A 19,592-nucleotide genomic window follows, 5' to 3' on the forward strand; every position below is an offset into this window, starting at 1 on the left:
GGGACTCTAAAGTCTTATATTGGCAGTGGGAGAATTTACTGTGCTGGTTGTCACAGTAATGAAATTAAACTGAAGAGGACGCCATACATTTGTGAGGTTGTCCACGTAGCGCAATCAATCAGTCAACAGTCAACTGTTTTTTTTAGACTATTTTATTGAGAAAGGGACAATTGGTTAGTGAAGTATCCTCACAGGCCCTTGAATTTTCCCAAACACGTTTTGAGCCACCCGAGTGCAAATCTCTTGTATTTCTGAGATTTCAATTTATTTATAATCCTTTTTTAATAAAGGGGAATCATCACATTTTTATTTGTATCCTTTTTAACTTAAAAGGAAAAATGACAGCTGGTCTTTTTTATTAGCTAAAAAAAATTGTGAACAGTGACCATTCAGTTTTTTTCTAAATTAATATTTTTTTAATTGAAATAAGCGGGCAGAAAAAGGTTGTTTCAACTTTTGGATTTGAACTTTTTCCTAAAACAAAGGACACGTAAAATATTTCGTAATATATATTATATATATTATATATACGTAATATGTATCACGTAAAATATATTAGGCTCTATAGCTTTTATTATTAAAAAAAACAAGGGACAAATCATAGTTTTATTTGCATTCAGTTATTAGTTTTAATTTGTACTTTTTTTCCCTCAAATTTCATTCTGCATGGTTTTGTTTGTATTGTTTTATTGCCTTGAAATCAAGGTTGTCCCTTCTTGGTCAACGTGAGAGAATTAAAAAAAATTGCAATCGCTGCGCACAAAAATAGCATTTCTACAACTACCACTAAGGGAATTTGTAGATGTGAACCCACCTTCTGGTATGTGAATAACTATTTTCTCGAGCGTTACATTGCAAACTGTCGAATGTTCCTCCTGGAACTTTGCTGGTCTTGTTCTTGCGGGCATTTCCCCACGTGAATTCTGATGGCAGCGCCTTTGATAGCGGCTAGCTAAGCTAAAGAAGGGAGTAATGGTTCAAAGTTCTTCGGCCACTTGAAGACTTGTTTCTTTGATAGATGCTTGCATGCTAAGCTAAAGTAGCGTGCCGAGCTTCAATGAGGTCTTAAACGACTTGAGGTTGACTGAGATATAAGACCGTATAGTAGCTCCTTCTAGATAGGTCGGCGACGCGTTGGTTTCGTTCCATGGTGGAATTGGCGCAGGCGGAGAACACTCGTCACATCCTCCGATGGCATTCGGGTAATAAATGTAAAAAAACATCGTAAACAATAATTTTTCATATGGTTTGAACACATTTTTTTCGAAGGTTTGAATTTACCACATAAATCACTTGAACATTGCGACTGACTTTTGCGTGCGCAAAACAAATCGAAAAAGAACCATTGCTGTTTCGCAGATTGGCATCTTGGGAGATGTAGTTCTTCAACGAAAACGTTAAAACTCGCAGGAATAATTCCCTTGTTTTGCTATCACTCTCTAGCGGTCGGGAGAACAATTGTACTTTTTTTTCATTTCAGTATTCGTCTAAACCAGGGGTGGGCGAACTTTTCGGCCCGGAGGCCACATTTGTTTCAGATCGTGTCTTTATTCGAATGAATATGAACAACAGCGCAAAGCATTATGGGTCAAACTGAGAACATATTAAAGTGATGACCCACTAGATGTCACTATACATAACTGTAATCTGTATCTTCCTTTCTTTAGATTACTGTTCTGTAACTTTAAACTATTCTTGTAACAAAATGACATTTTTTCATTTTTATTTTTTTGTCATTTTCTATGTACGTGTGGGTCTGATGTCCCAGTCACCGGTCTCTGTTCCAGACCCTTTATTTGTGCCATTCTGTATCTTTATCCAAGAGTCTGCGGAGTGGTTCACACACTTCAGAGAGATTTCGGAGCAATTTGACAATATAGGTCACAAACCCGATGAAGCGTTGCAAGCCTTTGCATCTGTGGGAGTCGGCATCTCCACCACAGCTCGTGTTTTCTCTCGGTCTATCTTAAGTCCATCTGACGACAGTATGTGCCCGTGGAAGTGAACCAACTGAAGTTTGAATTGCAGCTTTCGCTCACTTAGTCTCAACTTCACGGCTCTGCACCGCTAAGGAGCCCACGCAGGTGTTGTTGTGGTATCGTACAGCGTCTGCTTCTGTGTTCAATGCCAGCTATAGGCCCGCTAGAAGTTTGTGCTGTGTGTGTTGGTAGATATCCGGTCCTACCGAAACACCGAATGGCAGCTTGAGCCACCTCATGCGGCCCCAAGGCGTCCAAAACGTCATCAAGCGACTGCTTTCCTCGTCAAGTCTGCACCGTAGGAAAGCATCGCAGGCATCGACCAATGTAAATATTTAAGCCTTGGGTAGCTTGTAAAGTACATCTTCAAGCGTTGGCATGTGATGGTGAGACCTCAGCAGTGTTCGGTTTAAGGGTTTAGGGTCGATATACAGTCTTGTCTTTTCCGGTTTTGCAACTGTTACCATATTACCTATCCATGCTGTAGGCTTGCTCACTGGTGTGACATTGCCTGCTCTGATGTGTCTGTCTAGTTCGTCCTTGACCCTCTCCTTTAATGCTACAGAAACATTCCAAGGTGCGCACTGTACTGGGGATACATTTGGATCGAGCTCAAAGTGTATTTCACCTGGGAGTGACTCCACATGGTCTTTGAAGATGTCAGCATACATATAGGCATATAGCAGCTGCTCTTTCGTGAGTGGCATGCCTTCACCTCCCACTACTTTGTTCAACTCTTTGGGTATTATGAATGTCAATAGGCATTGTCTTTAGGCATTGACTTGTCTTTTTTTGTTCAATCTCAGGTGCACAAACCATTTCTTGTTTTGATTCTTTTTTTGTAATTTTGGATTCTGGGCATGTATTTTTTCAAATTGCTTTTGGTGTTTGTAATTAAAACCCTTTGATATAACATAATGATGGGACACACTGACTAACATGCATCTCCGAGCAGGAAGTTTCAGAGCAGACACCAAATATTTAACTGCAAATGTAGAGGCAGAACAAGAAGAGTTTGCCATCATGACGTTCAGTAGTGATAATGATGAGCTATACAGGGCCACATTAACTATTGATGGGGTGTCTCTTGACATGGAAATAGTCACATAAAAATAAAGCCTTTTTTATTGCAATTATTCATCTGTAATAAAATATCTGATTAAAATATTTTAGAATCTTCATTATATATAACCATTGATGAAACAAACAAAAAATGTATGGCTTGAAACTTGTCATTGATTGTGCATTGCTTTCACCTGTGTGACACCCAACTGTTTTTGCATGTCTCGTTTAACCCATGTCTGTGTATTTATTCTTGTGTTCTACCTCTTTTGGTTCTTTTTTTGTAATTTTGGATTCTGGGCTAATATGTTTTCAAATTTTGGTGTTTTTAATTAAAACCCTTTGATATTACATAATGATGGGACACATTGACTACACTCACTGTCGACACTGTTTTGAAACCGTGTTGATCACCTATTAGTGACCCCTGCAGTAGGTTTAAAATCATTGCAAGTGAAAAAATCCTTGTTTTTTTTTTAATTCCAAACGGAGTTGATATGTAAAATAGACCCAATTTCAATTACAATTTTTAACGTATGTCCACATTTTTAACTGTTAAATTTTATGAAATAAAAGTGATTATTTTGTGTTGCGTCACACGATCAAAAGGATTCCACATTGGGGAAAACTTCTTAGAACGGTTTGTTCCTTTGATAAATATATCTTAATTACACAAAAGCGCATCCAACAGACCTTCAACAATTTGTTGCAGTTTGTTTCTTTATAATAAACACTTGCCAAATGATACATTTCTTATATCGGTCACGTGATTCCAATGATGGGGAGGAAGAATGGACTGGTAGCACTTGTTCACAAAAAATTGGAAGAGAAGGGTGTGGAGGAGGCCATAGCTCTGCACTGCATCATCCATCAGCAGGCCCTTTGCAGCAGATGCTTGAAGTTTGAAAATATGATGTCTGTCGTTGTGAAATGCATCAACCAAATCACATCCAGGGGTTTATAGCACAGAAGGTTCCGTGCTGTTTTAGAGGAAATGGAGTCAGAATATGGGAATGTGCTCTACTTCACTGAGGTACGTTGGCTCAGCAGGGGAAATGTGTTAAAGAGATTTTTTTTTAGTTGAGAGCAGAAGTAAAAGACTTCATGGAGATAGACGGTGTTGATGTTCCTGTGCTAAGTGACCCCAAATGGCTCATGCACTTAGCTTTTCTTGTTGATATCACACATGACCTTAATGTACTGAACAAGAAGCTACAAGGCCAGAGGCAACTTGTCAGTGCTGTCTATGACATTGTGAGAGCATTCTGCACTAAACTTGTGTTATGGAAAGCCCAGTTCTCTCAGACAAACCTTTGCCATTTCCCAGCATGCAAGGCTCTTGTGGATGCAGGCACGCCATTCAGTGGTGAGAAATATGTTGAGGCCATTTCGAAGCTGCAGGAGGAATTTGATCACAGATTTGCAGACTTCAAGACACATAAAGCCACATTTCAAATTTTTGCGGAACCCTTCTCCTTTGATTAGAAAGCAACACCCCCCCCCCTCCCGAGCTGCAAATGGAGCTCTTTGACCTGCAGTGCAACTCTGCACTCAAAGCCAAGTTCAGGGAGGTGAGTGAAGAAGCAGACAAGCTTCGGCAATTTTTGAGAGAGTTGACCCCCAGCTTCCCTGAACTTTCTCGAATGTTCAAGCAGACCATGTGCCTTTTTGGGAGCACATACTTGTGTGAGAAACTCTTCTCCACCATGAACTTTGATAAGTCCAAGTATAGGTTCAGACTTACTGATGAGCATCTTCAAGCTCTATTGAGGGTCTCCACTGCTTCCTCCCTCAAGCCAAATGTGACTCAGCTATGTGAGAATAAGCGCTGCCAGGTCTCTATCAGCAAGAAGTAGGCGCGAGTAGCTGTGTCCAGAATATTTCATGTTCAATGTTACATTCAAGTTCAGAAAGTTAAAGGTTAAAGAGACAGACATTTGAAACATAATAAAAATAATTAGTTTTCTCCACTTAGTGAAGAATATGACATATTTTACTTGTTCTTTTTAGTATAGCTGTTTCATTTTGATATCATATTTTACTCATTCTTTTTGTTGTGGCGGTCTTGTTTTAGTATCGCCACTGAAGGGTTCGGCTCCTGTTCTCAACTCAATTACAATGTGAACAGAAGTATGGGTCTGAGACTCCCCAATTACAATGTTAACAAAAGGCTCTTTCTGAGATTCTTGTTTCAAGGTGGGATTCACACTGATAAGAGATCAGATGGAGGACTTCAAAGGGCAGAGGAAACAAAGAGCAGGGCGGAGGGTCGGGACTTCATAGGACCAGCGGAGACAGAGGTCTGGATGATGTGGATTCAAGGCTGGAAGATGTGAAGCCCAGAGAAACCCCCCTCACAGCAGCCCTGGACCAGCCCACATCTCATTGTTAATCAGCGAATGAATATGCATTTTTGTTATACTATAACTGGGCAAACGCGGGTTTGGACAATGTTTTTTCCATCCTCCGCTTTGGGACATCAACACTCAGCGGGCTTATTCTTTGGGAGGGAGACCCGGAGCTCTGTATGAATCAATTTGAATGGAATAAATCATCTGTGGATAAACTCGCTCAACCCTGGTTTGTCTCCTCCGATGCTGAATGCGCTCCATTGTTAGACAGGAGATTACAGAGTTAAGGAATTGGAGTCAGGTGAAATATTTATAGTCAAACATTAGCCAGCCACTGTATATCTACTGTATGCTCATTATTATTATTATTTTATGACTGAAAGATTCCTTTTTTATTCATCTTTAAGTTAATTTATTTAATTCATTATTTTTGTTAAAAAAATAAAGATATTTGATAACGTTGTAATGTTTTATCAGCAGTTTTCTTCTGGAAATCCTGATGCGGCCCAGTCTCACCCAGACTCTGCCTCTAGCGGCCCCCAGGTAAATTGAGTTTGAGACCCCATTGTTTAGTGACTAAACAATGAGAGCACAATTCAAACAAATGTGTCAAAGTTGTAGCCCGAGGGCCAAATGTAGCCCACTGCCAGTCCGTGGTGCGGCCTGCAGAGTACGTCATTTTTAATGTTAAAAGTCAAATGAAATTATAAATAAATTGAATATGTACTCTTTTACCCAAATTTGTTTTCTATAAAAAACTAACATGGAGTTGTTTTGTTTTGATAAAAAATATAATATAGACTAGCTTGAATAAAAGATAATGCCTTATTCAAAGCCTCCCTTTTGGAGAAAGCGTTGTAACCAAATATAAAATCATAAATATAAAAGATATTTTTTTCAATTAAAAGGCTCCAAAAAAGTTTTGGGCAAATTTTAAAGGCCTACCATCACCCATGAAGTTACTTTACTCCCCACTGTCTGGTCCCCGCTGAACATTCAATGAGGTCGCACAAGTAAGCACACCAAGACTGACAGAGTCAGATTTTAACGCCTTCTGCAGAAAGGGGAGCACGGAGAGACAGCGAGTTCAATCTTTCTGCTCTCTGTGGTCATCTCCGCGTGGTCTCCCACCCCTACTTCTGCATCGATGGGTTTTATTGAAACAAGATCACATGACAGAAAAATAGGCAGGGACACAAAAGTAGGCGGTGAAACGCACGCCTTAACACAGGCGGTTAAGTGGAAATTTCCATAGGCGGTGTGACTGGAAAATTTTATTTAGAATGGCGGCTTGCCTTTGTTCCACAAAGAGTACATTTCACACCCATTAGTCCTTTTCATTGTAAAAATACACCCAAAAAAACTGTTTTGAGCACATTTGGATGTTGACGAGAATAATACAGTTGTAAGAACTGCATGGTGACTGTTACGACTCCCCCTGGTGGTAAGATGTACCAGGGAATCGCAACTACCACAACGGAAAAATTGTAAAAAAAACACCCCCACAGACAAGTGTTCAATTGAACAACCTGTTGGGTTTATTCTGCACAGTGTTCCCTCGCTTATCGCGGTTAACGGGGACCGGGACCCCCCAATAAGTGCATTTCCGTGGAGTAGGGGTGCCCCTTCAAAAATGCTTAAAGAAACGTCTAACACGTGCACAAAAGCACCACCAAGCAAAAACATCATAGTAGTCCATATGGAGGATCTTCTGCAGTTGTTTTGCACGTGAGAAACATCGTTATTGGGAGTTGTGAACATTGTTTTTTTGGGCAGTGAAGATCCGCCTGTAAACAGCCATGACGTCATCAATGCAATTCCTGAACTCTCACCATGTTATTGACCATTTCTTTGATGCAATTACTAATTCTTATTGGATATTTTGTTTCCACCTCTTGTAAAATGATGTAATTTATAATTTTGACTTAATATCTTTACATTTTTTATTTTATTTTTCCTGAAAAAAATCCGCGAAGCTCTGAGTCCGCGATAGCTGAAGCGCGAAGTAGCGAGGGAATTTTTGTTCATTTGAGTATTAAGCCCAACCAAGTGTCTGTTTGCAGGTGTTGAGCACGCGCTAAAGACGACAGCAGCTAAAGCGCACACACTTACTGCACAGTATACACAACAACAAAAAGTGAGTCGAAAACAGTATTAATTAATATGCAAAACATTGCATCACAGAAGGTAGAGATGCATCTATACAGAAAGGCACAGAACAGTCTGCAGACGTGCCTACCAAAAAATTATTCCAAAATTGAGCCATGGAAGGAGCCATGTCTCAAAAGGGGGGATGATGGACATGGTACAGTGTGTGTTCCTTGTCCCAGAGGTCTAAATACCTACTTTTAATTTTTTTGTAGGAACTGTTTGATTTGTTGCAGACATGGTGTACAAGGTAACCTCAGGCCCAAACGAGGACAACGTCCAAAGGAGCGTGGGACTGGTAGAGCAAACAAATGTTCATGGAAGACCATTTCAACATCCTCTATGGGAAGGTGAACCATGACAAAAGACTAGGGGCGAGGCAGATCTACTCACAGAATGGATGGTAACATGTTTGGAGAAGCTTGTCCAAAGAACATGCAAGCTGCCGTGATCCTCTTTTGTCTACTTTGCAGGAGGTGGTGAAGCCAGGTGAATGGATGCTGATCCGAGTCACAAAAAAGAAGTCCTGGTTCTCTCCACGATGGGAAGACCCATTCGTGACCCAACTCACCAACCTCCCCAGCTGCAAAGAGTGCTGAAATGTCAAAGTGGATTCACCAATCCCAGGTCAAGGTAGTTCAAGACACAGGTGACTCTGAGTAGACTGGACGTTGGACGGTGTCAAAACCCTTGTCCGTGAAAAACTCATCCGTCTACTCATCCGCTTCCATAGACTTTGCACCTCTACACATAGGCCACAGTGAAAGCTGTTGCCACTCACAACACAGTGACTGCACTGTCAGTGACTACCTCGGCGTGTCTGAACGCCCCGGCCACAGAGACTCGAGTTGGAAAACAAGATGGTGACATACCCTATCACAGAGGAGAGTGAATAAGTATGAAAAGAACAATCTGGAGAACTACTATGAAGAAGATGTGTGGTATCCTGACATCCTGAATTCACTGGGTCTAGACGTCACACTTAAATCTGCAGTTAGGATGATGAGATGCATTCCTGTTAAGGGTAATGAACATAAATAACAGTAAGCGATAAGAGACCAAAATCAGTGCAATTCAGACCACTTAATTGAATCTGGGGTGATGGTGTTTCACGTGACTATAAGTTGTGATCCACCCCCCCAGAAAATCATACTGTCGCAACTTTGCCAACTTCGAGTGGGTAAAGTTATACACCGTCTAAAGACATTGAACTGTTACATGAGTGTGCATTAACCAAACTGTCAAGGCCATACAGGGTATAGCAAATGACGTAAAAGCCCTAAAGGAAATGGAGTTGCAGGAGAATGGAGCCAAGGATGGAGATGCGTGTGCCATGATGCGAGAACACTGCTGCACCTTCATCCCAGATGAAACCAGTACATGACTTGGGCTATAGCTGAAAGAAAAGCCTTGGTCAACACGGGTCGTGGTTCTCAATTCTGTTTAAATTTGCAACTCCCTCAAGTGCGATTGTTATTCGAAATACTATCTAGCACATGCTGGTAGCTTACAATGAGATACAGTATCACCGCGTGGCAAATCATAATGGAGATTCTCCCACTCTTTCAAAGTGTGACGAGTCTTGGTATGTCGAGTGCTATTGGTTATTGTACTTGTTTTGACTTAAAAGTTGTGTTCGCTATTAAAGAGGGACACAGAGGATTTTTTCTCGGATAACCCTAAAATTACCTCGAGTTTTTTGCCTCTGTCTTGACAAATGACTTTATTGTTTTCCATACCCCTTGATAAGTAACTGCTGATGATATTTGTATTCTAGAACCTGGATAGGAGGGATATAAATGTATGTATTTAATGAAAATTCTTTCAGAGTTACTATAGGGGGGAAATGTGGAGTATAGAATGTATTATTTATACTTTTATTCAGTATAGTCACTAGGATAGAATTTTGCAGAGCCTAGTGGTACTTTCCATCATGACACCCATGAGTTAGGGGCGTGTCATGTACCAAGACACGCCCATTTCTTTGTTCACTAAATATACAAACTCCTTTTATCAACATCAAGAAGTGCGTTTGGGGTCACTTCGGCAATGACAGCATCACAAACGATAACTTCAATTGCAATGAGGAAACACAAATTAAGTTGACAGAACCGAAAGATATATTAAAACTTTAGAAAAATGACGTGCACAAAAGGATTGCCCTAAAATTTTTTGTCCTTTTTTGTGATTTTTTGAACTCAAACAGTGGGCGGGAAAGGCTGTTCTCACGTGTGGGTTCGTGTGTGTCTTTTTAAACTGTTTTTGTGACAGAATCTTTGGCCACAAAGTGGACAGGCAAAAGGTTTCTCACAAGTGTGGGTTCTCATGTGATTTTAACAGTTGACCTCAAGTAAAGCCTTGCCCACAAAATGAGCAGGAGAAAGGTTTTTCTCAAGTGTGGGTGGTTGTGTGTATTTTCAAAGAGTTCCTGTGACGAAATCTTTGACCACAAATTAAGCAGGAAAAAGTTTTTCTCCAGTGTGGGTTCTTGCGTGTGATTTTAGGAGTTGACTTCGCTCGAACCCCTGACTGCAAACGAAGCAGGAAAAATGTTTCTCGCCTGTGTGGGTAATTGGGTGTATTTTCAAGTTGCCGTTCAGGCTGAATCTTTGACTACAAATTGAGCAGGAAAAGGGTTTCTCGTCAGTGTGGGTTCTTGCGTGGCATTTTAAGTGCTGCCTTTGCATGAACGTTTGCCCACACACGGAGCAGCAAAAGGGTTTCTTTCCCGTGTGGGTTCTTGTGTGGCCTTCTGTAAAGTTGCGTAAAACAATAACAAGTGCATTTCAAAGGACATACATATTTTCTATTGGATCTATGACAAATCCGCAGCCAAACAGTGACACTTAGTGACACCTATGATGGTGGTGACACTGATGATTGTAATATTGATTGAAGGTCCCTATGACATTTAACCGTGACAAGGATTGAAAGATTATATGCAAGGATTCGTGACATCAAAATTCCCTATAACAAAGAACAACCTGTCAATAATCATAAGGATGTCTTTAACATGTCTCAGTGACTGTTGTACCTTTTCCATGACATCATTGCTGAAACTTAATAAAAGCGCGACTTGGGACTTGGGAAGAGGAGAAGGTCCGCAGAGCCGAGTGCGTGTCCATAAAGGACTCACGCCTCCAACCTTCCCCAGCCGCGCGGTTGCTTTAAAATATAACACAGTATCATGCCTCGTTTTTCCTTTGTGCACGGTTGGTAAGTACGGGGATCTGTAACTTCAGACCCAACACCTTCCATGTGTTGCTTTTGAGTGAATCTTTAACCACAAACTGAGCAGCAAAAAGGTTTTTCGCCACTGTGGGTATTAATGTGTTTTTTCAACTTCGACTTATTACTCAGTAGTTTCCCACACTGAGAGCATTTGCAGAGTTTGTCACCGGTGTCCGGCAACTGAGCAGTGACGTTGTCGCTAACTGGTGGAGAAGCGACGACATTGTCTGCTTGCAATCCCTCTGTTGAGCTGCTGGGAAGCTCCACCCCTCCATTCACCTGAGTGAGACCATCTTCTTCCACGTACGGTAGCTCTTCCTCCTCCTTTGTGATTGGATGTTTCTCTTGCTGTTTATGGGGTTCTGGTTCCTCCTCTTTTAATTGGGAGAGGTCAATTATTTCCTCTTGAACACCGGGGGACTCGGACTCCTGCCAATACGTGACAAGATATTTCTTGAAACCTGCAAAAAAAACCCAACATTTTATGGACCGTCTATCCTGTGAACAAACTTCAACGTGTGTGTTTGTAATCACAATATGGCATGTCGTTTCCTTGACAACGGTAGTCATCTAGACATCTAAGACAGCCAATGAGAGCCCAGTGGAGAGTAGCAAGGTTTTAAGTGAGAATCAATGCATCTGCGACAATATTTTCAAAATAAGATAACGGATAAGGACATGAATTTACTTCTCGAAGGATTTTGTAACTTGGATGTTTTTCGTATCTCGACTACTCATTTGCAAAGAAAATTTCATTCGTATGTAGAGGAATGACTGTATTTGATATGAAAAAAAATGCTTGAGGCGATCTTTCATGTGTGCACACTCTTCCATCTCCTCCTTGATGAACGGCGATCATTCTTGTCTTTGATGGATGGAGACTCCGGATGCCGAGTTTGGCCAAAATCTGCAAAACCAGCAAAACACAAATCATATTCCTTCCTTTGCAAACCCGTGTTCACAAAACTCATCCAATTTAACATTTATTTATATTAAAATAAAGTCATGCCCCACTTAGCGAGACAGCCAACTCATAAACAAACATCTTTACGTAAAATTTTCATCCCAGAAGGCCAAAGAAAATTCACATTACAAAACGTGAAATTTCAAAAATTCATGTTACAAATTGTGGAATTTCAAAAGTTCAAGTTACAAAATGTGTCATTTAAAAAATATAAACAATCCCCCAGAAATGTGAATGCTCTTGACATATTTTATTTTGAAATTCGAGAGTTATGAGATGTTGCAGATCAATGTTTAAATTATTTCCCCTTTATTTGTTCACCAAAAGCTCGTTTCTGAGTTATTTTTACCCTGGAATTGTTTTTTTTTTGGGTGAAATATACCAACGAATATGACTAAAGAATAGAAAAACAGTAGAAAAACTAGTTTAATATTGCTTTTGGAATGTTCTATATTATTAAAGTCATAGCATAAAGTACCATGAGGAATTTAAAAGATGATTCTCTCTTTAAAAAATTGCTGTCAACGAATAAACTGGTAAAAAAAACTATAGTTCTATAATTAATACTTTATATATTTGAAGGAATAATCTTTTAAGAAACGTGTATTTATCGAAAGCGTGTGCTCGGATGGGTTTCGCCCACTTTTTATCGGGTTAGTCATATGGCCAAGAAGTGATTTATAAAAAGGAAATCGCTTTCCATAAGGATAGCAAGCGCCGTTCGACAGCAAATGGACGAAAGGGCAAGTGGTGATGACGTCATATACAAGCGGCGAAGATTTTCCCTTCAGACGGGAAAAACAAAACAAAAAGAGAAAGGAAAAAAATGAATAGAAATATAAAACATATTGTGGAAAATTGTGTGAATTATGAACCTTTTCTCCAACGGAAAAAATATTACCAGAAAACAAGATAATAACTAAATCATTTAATTTATAAATGCCGTTAAGGTATAAGCACTATATAGAGTTATAGACTGTCAAAGTATTTGCCCGGTTTAACAGCATTAAAATTGAAATCATTTTCATGTATACAAAAACGAATTTATGATACGAGTATCGGGATGAATTAATATGCAATATAGTTAGTTATACGTAGTACTATCCTATTAATATTAGAACATTTATTTCATATTTATAAGGAAAATACGTTAAAGCCAAACAATATATACAGGGGACTGGTATACAGCAACATACATCATAGATAAATTTCTAAATAGAAACGTTGAATAAACCGATAATAACAAAAAAAACAGCGATTCGGACACAATTTTTCCCCCATTATTTATTTTTTTCCCCCAAAATGTTCAAATATAAAATGAATAATATTCGTGAAGCATCTTATTTTGAACAGAAAGTTGTCATTACGGGAAACCTTTTTTCCCCCATAATGCAACCCTGACCGGAATTGCGAGAGAAAAAAGATGGCCGAATAGGCGGTTCTTAGTCTGCGAATATTTGTCTTTTTTCCCCGACTAATTTGTCGTTTAAGTTTAGTCACTTAACTAAACCGAAGTATTTACGACGTTTCTAGAATTATTCACTTTGCAGATTCAACATCAGTCATCCATCTTAAAACGGTGCGACTTTATTTAGCTTAGCTTCGCTAGCTAGCTGCTATCAACAACACCAGGTGTCTCCACCAACACGTCGTCAAAAAGCCAAATTCAAGTGAGGGAAATGGCCGCCATAGCAACAACAACAACAACAAATTTCCAGGAGGAACTTTCTGACATAAAAGAGGACCTTACACGTCACCATCACCCCATTGATTGCAAATTGATTAAAGGGAAAGTTATTCTTCACAAACTCGAAGGTGGGTTGACTTTTGATCAGATGTGCCATGTGAGATAAAGAGATTCATGTTCTTTTATCTCAGAGAGATAAAAGAACATGAATATAACGAGAATAAAATTGTTTTTTACATGGTTTAAATCAAAATATGATGAATGTTGAATTATAGTTTACTATACTATTACAAAATTCAACTATGAAACAGTTCTTTTCTCAACCGAAAGTTCTCTGTGTGAGCTCATTTTTAGCGTATTATTAGATTTAAGTAACATTTTGGGAAAAGTCATAAAATTATGCGATTAAATACATTACATTACTTATTTTTGCATCACTCGAACTGAAAGCTGTTCGGTAATATTTGGTCAGTGTGAAAAATTTGATTTTAGAATAATTTTGGTGGTTTATGTGATGAATAGCAACAAATGAAAAGGATAAAATATTTCAAATAATCAACATAATCTGAATGTCACAACCTCTTTGTCTTTAAATGGTGTACTGGATGACTGGATCAAACCTTAAATGTGACTTTTCTGGCATGTATCATTGCGAAATAATCAACCATGCTGTGATAATTAACTTGTAAAAGTATTATCTTTTTGTCCTTGTAGGTTTCAGGGAAAATCCTAGTCCTGATGGGAAAGAGTTTGTTGGCCATAAAGAGCTCCCCCAAATCAAAGAGGAGGAACCAGAGTTTCCTCAACAACAAATGAGAGAAGAGCAACTTCCACTCCAAAAGGAGGAAGATGATGTCACTTGGTCCCCTGGTGAGGCCTTGACAAGGCAAGATGATCTGGGCGTGGCCAGCGGAAGGGCGGAGCCAGCAAACGCCTCAACATGGCCCCAAATTAAGGAAGAGCAGCCAGAGTTCGTTCAACAAACAATGATAGATGAGCAACTTCCAATCAAAAATGAGGAAGATTATGTCACCTGGTCACCTAGTGAGTCCGTGAAGTGGGATGATCTGGGCGTGGCCAGCGTAGGGGTGGAGCCTGAAAACACCTCAACTTGGCTCCAAAATATAGATGAGGAGGAGCCAGAATTCCCTCAACAGTGCAAAAGAGAAGAACAACCTCCAATCAAAAACGAGGAATGTGTCAAATGGTCAACTTGTGAGCCTATCAAGACTGAAGATGATATGGGCGTGGCCAACAGAGGGGCGGAGCCGCTGAGCGGCAGCTCAACCGAAGGATGGCGAGCAGAAAATTTAATTGCTCCTTTATCAGATGGCGATGACTTGCTTTTTGACAATGATGAGGATGAAGATGTTGAGAAATATCTCAGTGGCGACAAACTCTGCAAATGCTTTCAGTGTGGGAAAACTTTTGTGAAAAAGTCTAATTTGAAAAGACATATGAGGAGCCACACTGGGGAGAAACCCTTATCATGTACAGTTTGTGATAAAACATTTACACACAAGGGAAGATTTATAATGCACACAAGAACCCACATGGGTGACAAACCATTTTCATGCTCAGTTTGTGGTCAAGCATTCACACACAAGGGAAGCTTAAAAAGACACCTAATCACCCACACTGGTGAAAAACCATTTTCGTGTTCAATTTGTGGTCGAAGATTCACACAGAAGGGAAGTTTAATTTGTCATGCAAGAACACACACAGGTGAAAAACTACTTACCTGCTCAGTTTGTGGTCAAGCATTCACACACAAGGGTAACTTAATTAGGCACGAAAGAATCCACACAGGTGAAAAACCATTTTCGTGTTCAGTTTGTGGTCGAAGATTCACACAGAAGGGAAGCTTAAACAGTCATGCAAGAACACACACTGGTGACAAAAAAACACTTTCCTGCTCAGTTTGTGGTCAAGGATTCACAGACAAGGGAAACTTACAAAACCACACAAGAACCCACACTGGCGAAAAACCATTTTTGTGCTCAATTTGCGGGAAAGCATTCGCTCACCAAGCAAGTTTATATAATCACGCAAGAACCCACACTAACAAAAAAACATTTTTGTGCCCAGTTTGTGGTCAGACATTCACACGGAAGGAAAGCTTAATTAGTCACACAAGAACCCACACTGGTGAAAAAACATTCTCGTTCCCTGTTAGTGGTCAAGCCTTTTCCCAACAGGAAAGTTCAAAAACCCACACTGGTGAAAAACTATTTTTGTGCTTAGTTTGTGGTCAAACATTCACACGGAAGGGAAACTTAAAAACCCACACAAGAACCCACACTGGTGAAAAACCATTTTCCTGCTCAGTTTGCAGTAAAACCTTTTCTCAAAATCAAGATTTAAAAAGACACACAACCACCCACACTGGTAAAAAACCCTTTTCGTGCTCAGTTTGTGGTCAAAAATTCACACGGAAAGGAAACTTAAAAACCCACACAAGAACCCACACTGGGGAAAGACCATTTTTCTGCTCAATTTGCGGTCAAGCCTTTTCTCAACAACAAAGTTTAAAAACCCACACAAGAACCCATACTGGCAAAAAGCCATTTTCTTGTTCATTTTGTGGTCAAACCTTTTCTCAACTGCCACATTTAAAAACCCACACTAGAACCCACACTGGTGAAAAACCATTTCTGTGCTCAATTTGTGGTCACTCATTCTCTCGAAAGGACCAATTAAAAGGCCACACCAGAACCCACACAGGTGAAGAACCATTTTGTGGTCAAGCATTCTCATTGACTCACATGGGACTCTTAAAAGAAGACTTATTAACCCACACTGAAGGACAATGTTTTCCTGCTCAGTCTGTGTCCACTGATTTGCTACAACAGCCCAATTAAAAGCCACACATTAGAACCCACATTGGTGAAAAACCTTTTTCCTACGCAGTTAATGACACAAATGTGAGAAGCAGTGGCCAATGACAGTTTTGCTTGGTTCATCAGTTTCTGGATAAAAGATAATTGTATTTGGTATTCTGAAAATCTTATTCACACCTGCTTTGTCCAACTCGTGTGTAATCCACATCCATACTATTCAAATATACAATGAGGCAAATAAGTATTTAGTCAACCACCATTTGTGCAAGTTGTCCTACTTGATTACCTACTTGATCCTACTAGATTACAGAGGCCTGTAATGTATAGCATCTGTTTTAACTCATCGGTATAAAAGACACCTGTCCACAACCTGAGTCTCTCACGCTCCAAAGTCCACTCTGGCCAAAACCAAAGAGCTGTTGAAGGACACCAGAGACAAAATTGTAGACCTGCACCAGGCTGGGAATACTGAATCTGGGATAGGTAAAACGCTTGGTGTAAAGATATCAACTGTAGGAACAATTATTAGAAAATGGAAGACACACAAGACCACTGATAATCTCTCTCGATCTGGGGCTGCATGCAAGATCTCACCCCGTGGGGTCAAAATGATAACAAGAATGATTATGGCTAGATGAAACCAAAATAGAACGTTGTGGTAGAAACACAGGTTCTCGTATTTGTGGGAGAATGGATACTGATTGCATCTGATCTTTGAGGATGACAATGATGCCAAACACAGCCAAGAGTTTTAAAGGAGTGGCTTTGTAAGAAGCATTTCAAGGTCTCAGCCCAATAGAAAATATGTGGAGGGAGTTGAAAGTCTGTGTTGCTGTTGGGTCTGAAGTTACAGATCCCCATACTTACCAACCGTGCACAAAGGAAAAACGAGGCATGAGACTGTGTTATATTTTAAAGTGACCGCCGGCTGGGAAAGGTCGGAGGCGCGAGTCCGTGACTCGCGCTCGGCTCCGCGGACTCTCTCCAAGTCCCAAGTTTATTAAGTTTCAGCATTGATGTCATGAAAACGGTACAACAGACATGTTAAAGACATCGATTATGATTATTGACAGGTTGTTCTTTGTCAAAGAGAATTTGTATGTCACGAATCCTTGCATATAATCTTTCAATCCGTGTCACGGTTAAATGTCTTAGGGACCTTCAATCCATATTACAATCCTCAGTGTCACCACCATCATAGGTGTCACTAAGTGTCACTGTTCGGCTGCAAATTTGTCATAGAGCCAATAGGGAATATGTATGTCCTTTGAAATGCACATGTTAGTCTTTTTACGCAACTTCAGTTGCCAAATGACAGCCCAAAAAGATCACTGCTCTAGGGGAGATCTGATTGGAGGAATGGGTCAAAATACCAGCAACCATGTGTTAAAAGCTTGTGAAGAGTTACAGAAAACGTTTTGCCAACAAAGGGTATATAAAGTATTGAGATGAATTTTTGGTATTGACCAAATACTTATTTTCCACCATGATTTGGAAATAAATTATTTAAAAATCAAACTGATTTCTGGGTTTTTTCCCCACATTTTGACTCTCATGGTTGAGGCTTACCCATGTTGACAATTACAGCTCCCTCTAATCTTTTCAAGTAGAAGAACTTCCACAATTGGTGTTTGACTAAATACTTATTTGTCACACTGTATAAGAATCTTGAGTGGAAATAAAGATTTTATTCACTTCATAATTGTAAAATCAGAATACGCTGCCTTTTTCATATTATTTGAAATGGTAGAACCGTAATTCAAAAATTCAGTAAATACTCAATGTGATGTAAATAATATGGAACAATAATTTTTGCATTTTGCCAAAATCTCAAGGCGAACCATTACCTGAAAATTGTATGATTTAAAATTATGTCAACTATATTAATATTATGAAGTCGTTTTCATCAAAGTTTAATTAACAGGAATTGAATAATGCCAAAGAGCTTCCGGTTTACATTACATAAAATATAAATGACTTTAATCTCTATTAGGATTTGAATGTTGTTATAGTACCATCTATGATATCATATTTCAATTTTAACCTTGTAACAGTTTTTTTTTATTTCAATCTCTTAATATATAGATTTCTTTGTAGATTTTATGTTGGTTATATTGATTCTCCAGGTTTTTAATAGGAAATAACTAAAACATATCATTTGGTTATAATTTTTTCCATTGGAGATAAGGTTAATAGCTCACATTATTTTCCGTAATAGATATTGTACTTTTTCCCTATTTGGGTTGCGGGGGGTACTGGAGCCCATCCCAGCTGACCACACAGGTGGAGCTATAGTTTTCTTTACCAACTAAATCTTTGACAGCTGTTTTTACAGATTTCTAATCATCATTGAAGTACCACACAATACTTTATGTTATGACTATAATAATACAGAATTTACCAATACCAAGAGTAAACTATAATCTTTCATCAGGAAATGAGTGATTTCTACTCTTTTCTTTATTCTCAATCATTGGTAAATTTCACCCAAAAAATGAATATCAGGGCGAAAATAACTGAGAAATAAGCTTTTTGTGAAAATATACATTGATCTGGAACACCTAACTCTCGAATTTCAAATTAAAATACATCAAGAGTACAGTCGTACCTCTACTTACAAAATTAATTATTTCTAGAACATTTTTCGTGATTAGAAAATTTCGTAAGTAGAGCAGAATTTTATATGTAAATACTCTAATTTGTTTCATGGTCCTCACAAAACTACCAACTAAACCCTAAAAATTAATCACAGCGTCCCAATTTTGTAGGAAAAGTGTGAAGACACAAAAATGATGATCATCATAGTTATTTTAAAAAGCCATTAAAACTTCTTCTAGGCATAAGGTCAAGCACACAATGGCAGTCAAAGAAACATGTAGGGTCGTTGTGAGGGAGCCAATGCAAGCCAGTAGAGCGGAGTGAAAATGTCAAGCAAGCAGTGCATCCGTGAAAATGTCAAAATAAACTAACAGACACGGGAAATGTATCAACATTTTTGTAACTTGGATGTTTTTTTGTATCTTGAGGCACTCATTAGCATCTGTCAAGTTCGACGTATGTCTCTATAAGACTTTAAATTCTCAATCTATCCTAAAGGACGTCTCGTCAGATAGACAGTTGATAAAATATATCATTTATCTTTGTGTTTTGCAGCTTTCAGAAATGATCTTGGTGCTGATGAGCAGGGGTCTGGTGACTTTGAGGAGAAATTTGTGCTGCCCCAAATCAAATGGGAGAAACCAGAGTTCATTTTTCACCAAAAGAGAGAAGAACAACTTCCCATCAAAAAGGAGGAAGAAGAGTTGCCGGACATTAAATTGGAAAGTAGCA

General features: G+C 39.2%; 1 protein-coding gene across 1 annotated transcript; it reads left to right on the plus strand.

Annotated features, from left to right (window-relative positions):
* Positions 1 to 13,166: 13,166 nt before the first annotated feature.
* LOC144213429 (uncharacterized) lies at positions 13,167 to 17,977 on the plus strand. The gene is made up of 2 exons (XM_077741877.1): positions 13,167 to 13,550; positions 14,137 to 17,977. Exons 1-2 carry the CDS (start codon positions 13,415 to 13,417, stop codon positions 16,281 to 16,283), a joined length of 2,283 nt encoding a protein of 760 aa, XP_077598003.1. The 5' UTR covers positions 13,167 to 13,414; the 3' UTR covers positions 16,284 to 17,977.
* The last annotated feature ends 1,615 nt before the right edge of the window (positions 17,978 to 19,592 follow it).

The sequence above is a fragment of the Stigmatopora nigra genome, chromosome 20, assembly GCF_051989575.1.
Source record: "Stigmatopora nigra isolate UIUO_SnigA chromosome 20, RoL_Snig_1.1, whole genome shotgun sequence".
NCBI classification, from domain to species: Eukaryota; Metazoa; Chordata; class Actinopteri; order Syngnathiformes; family Syngnathidae; genus Stigmatopora; species Stigmatopora nigra.

Bases quoted from the DNA above. Each gene is read 5' to 3' on its own strand.
- LOC144213429 (XM_077741877.1), top strand. From the start codon at position 13,415: ATGGCCGCCATAGCAACAACAACAACAACAAATTTCCAGGAGGAACTT. The intron at 13,551-14,136 runs GTGGGTTGACTT...TTGTCCTTGTAG, and splicing joins TATTCTTCACAAACTCGAAG to GTTTCAGGGAAAATCCTAGT.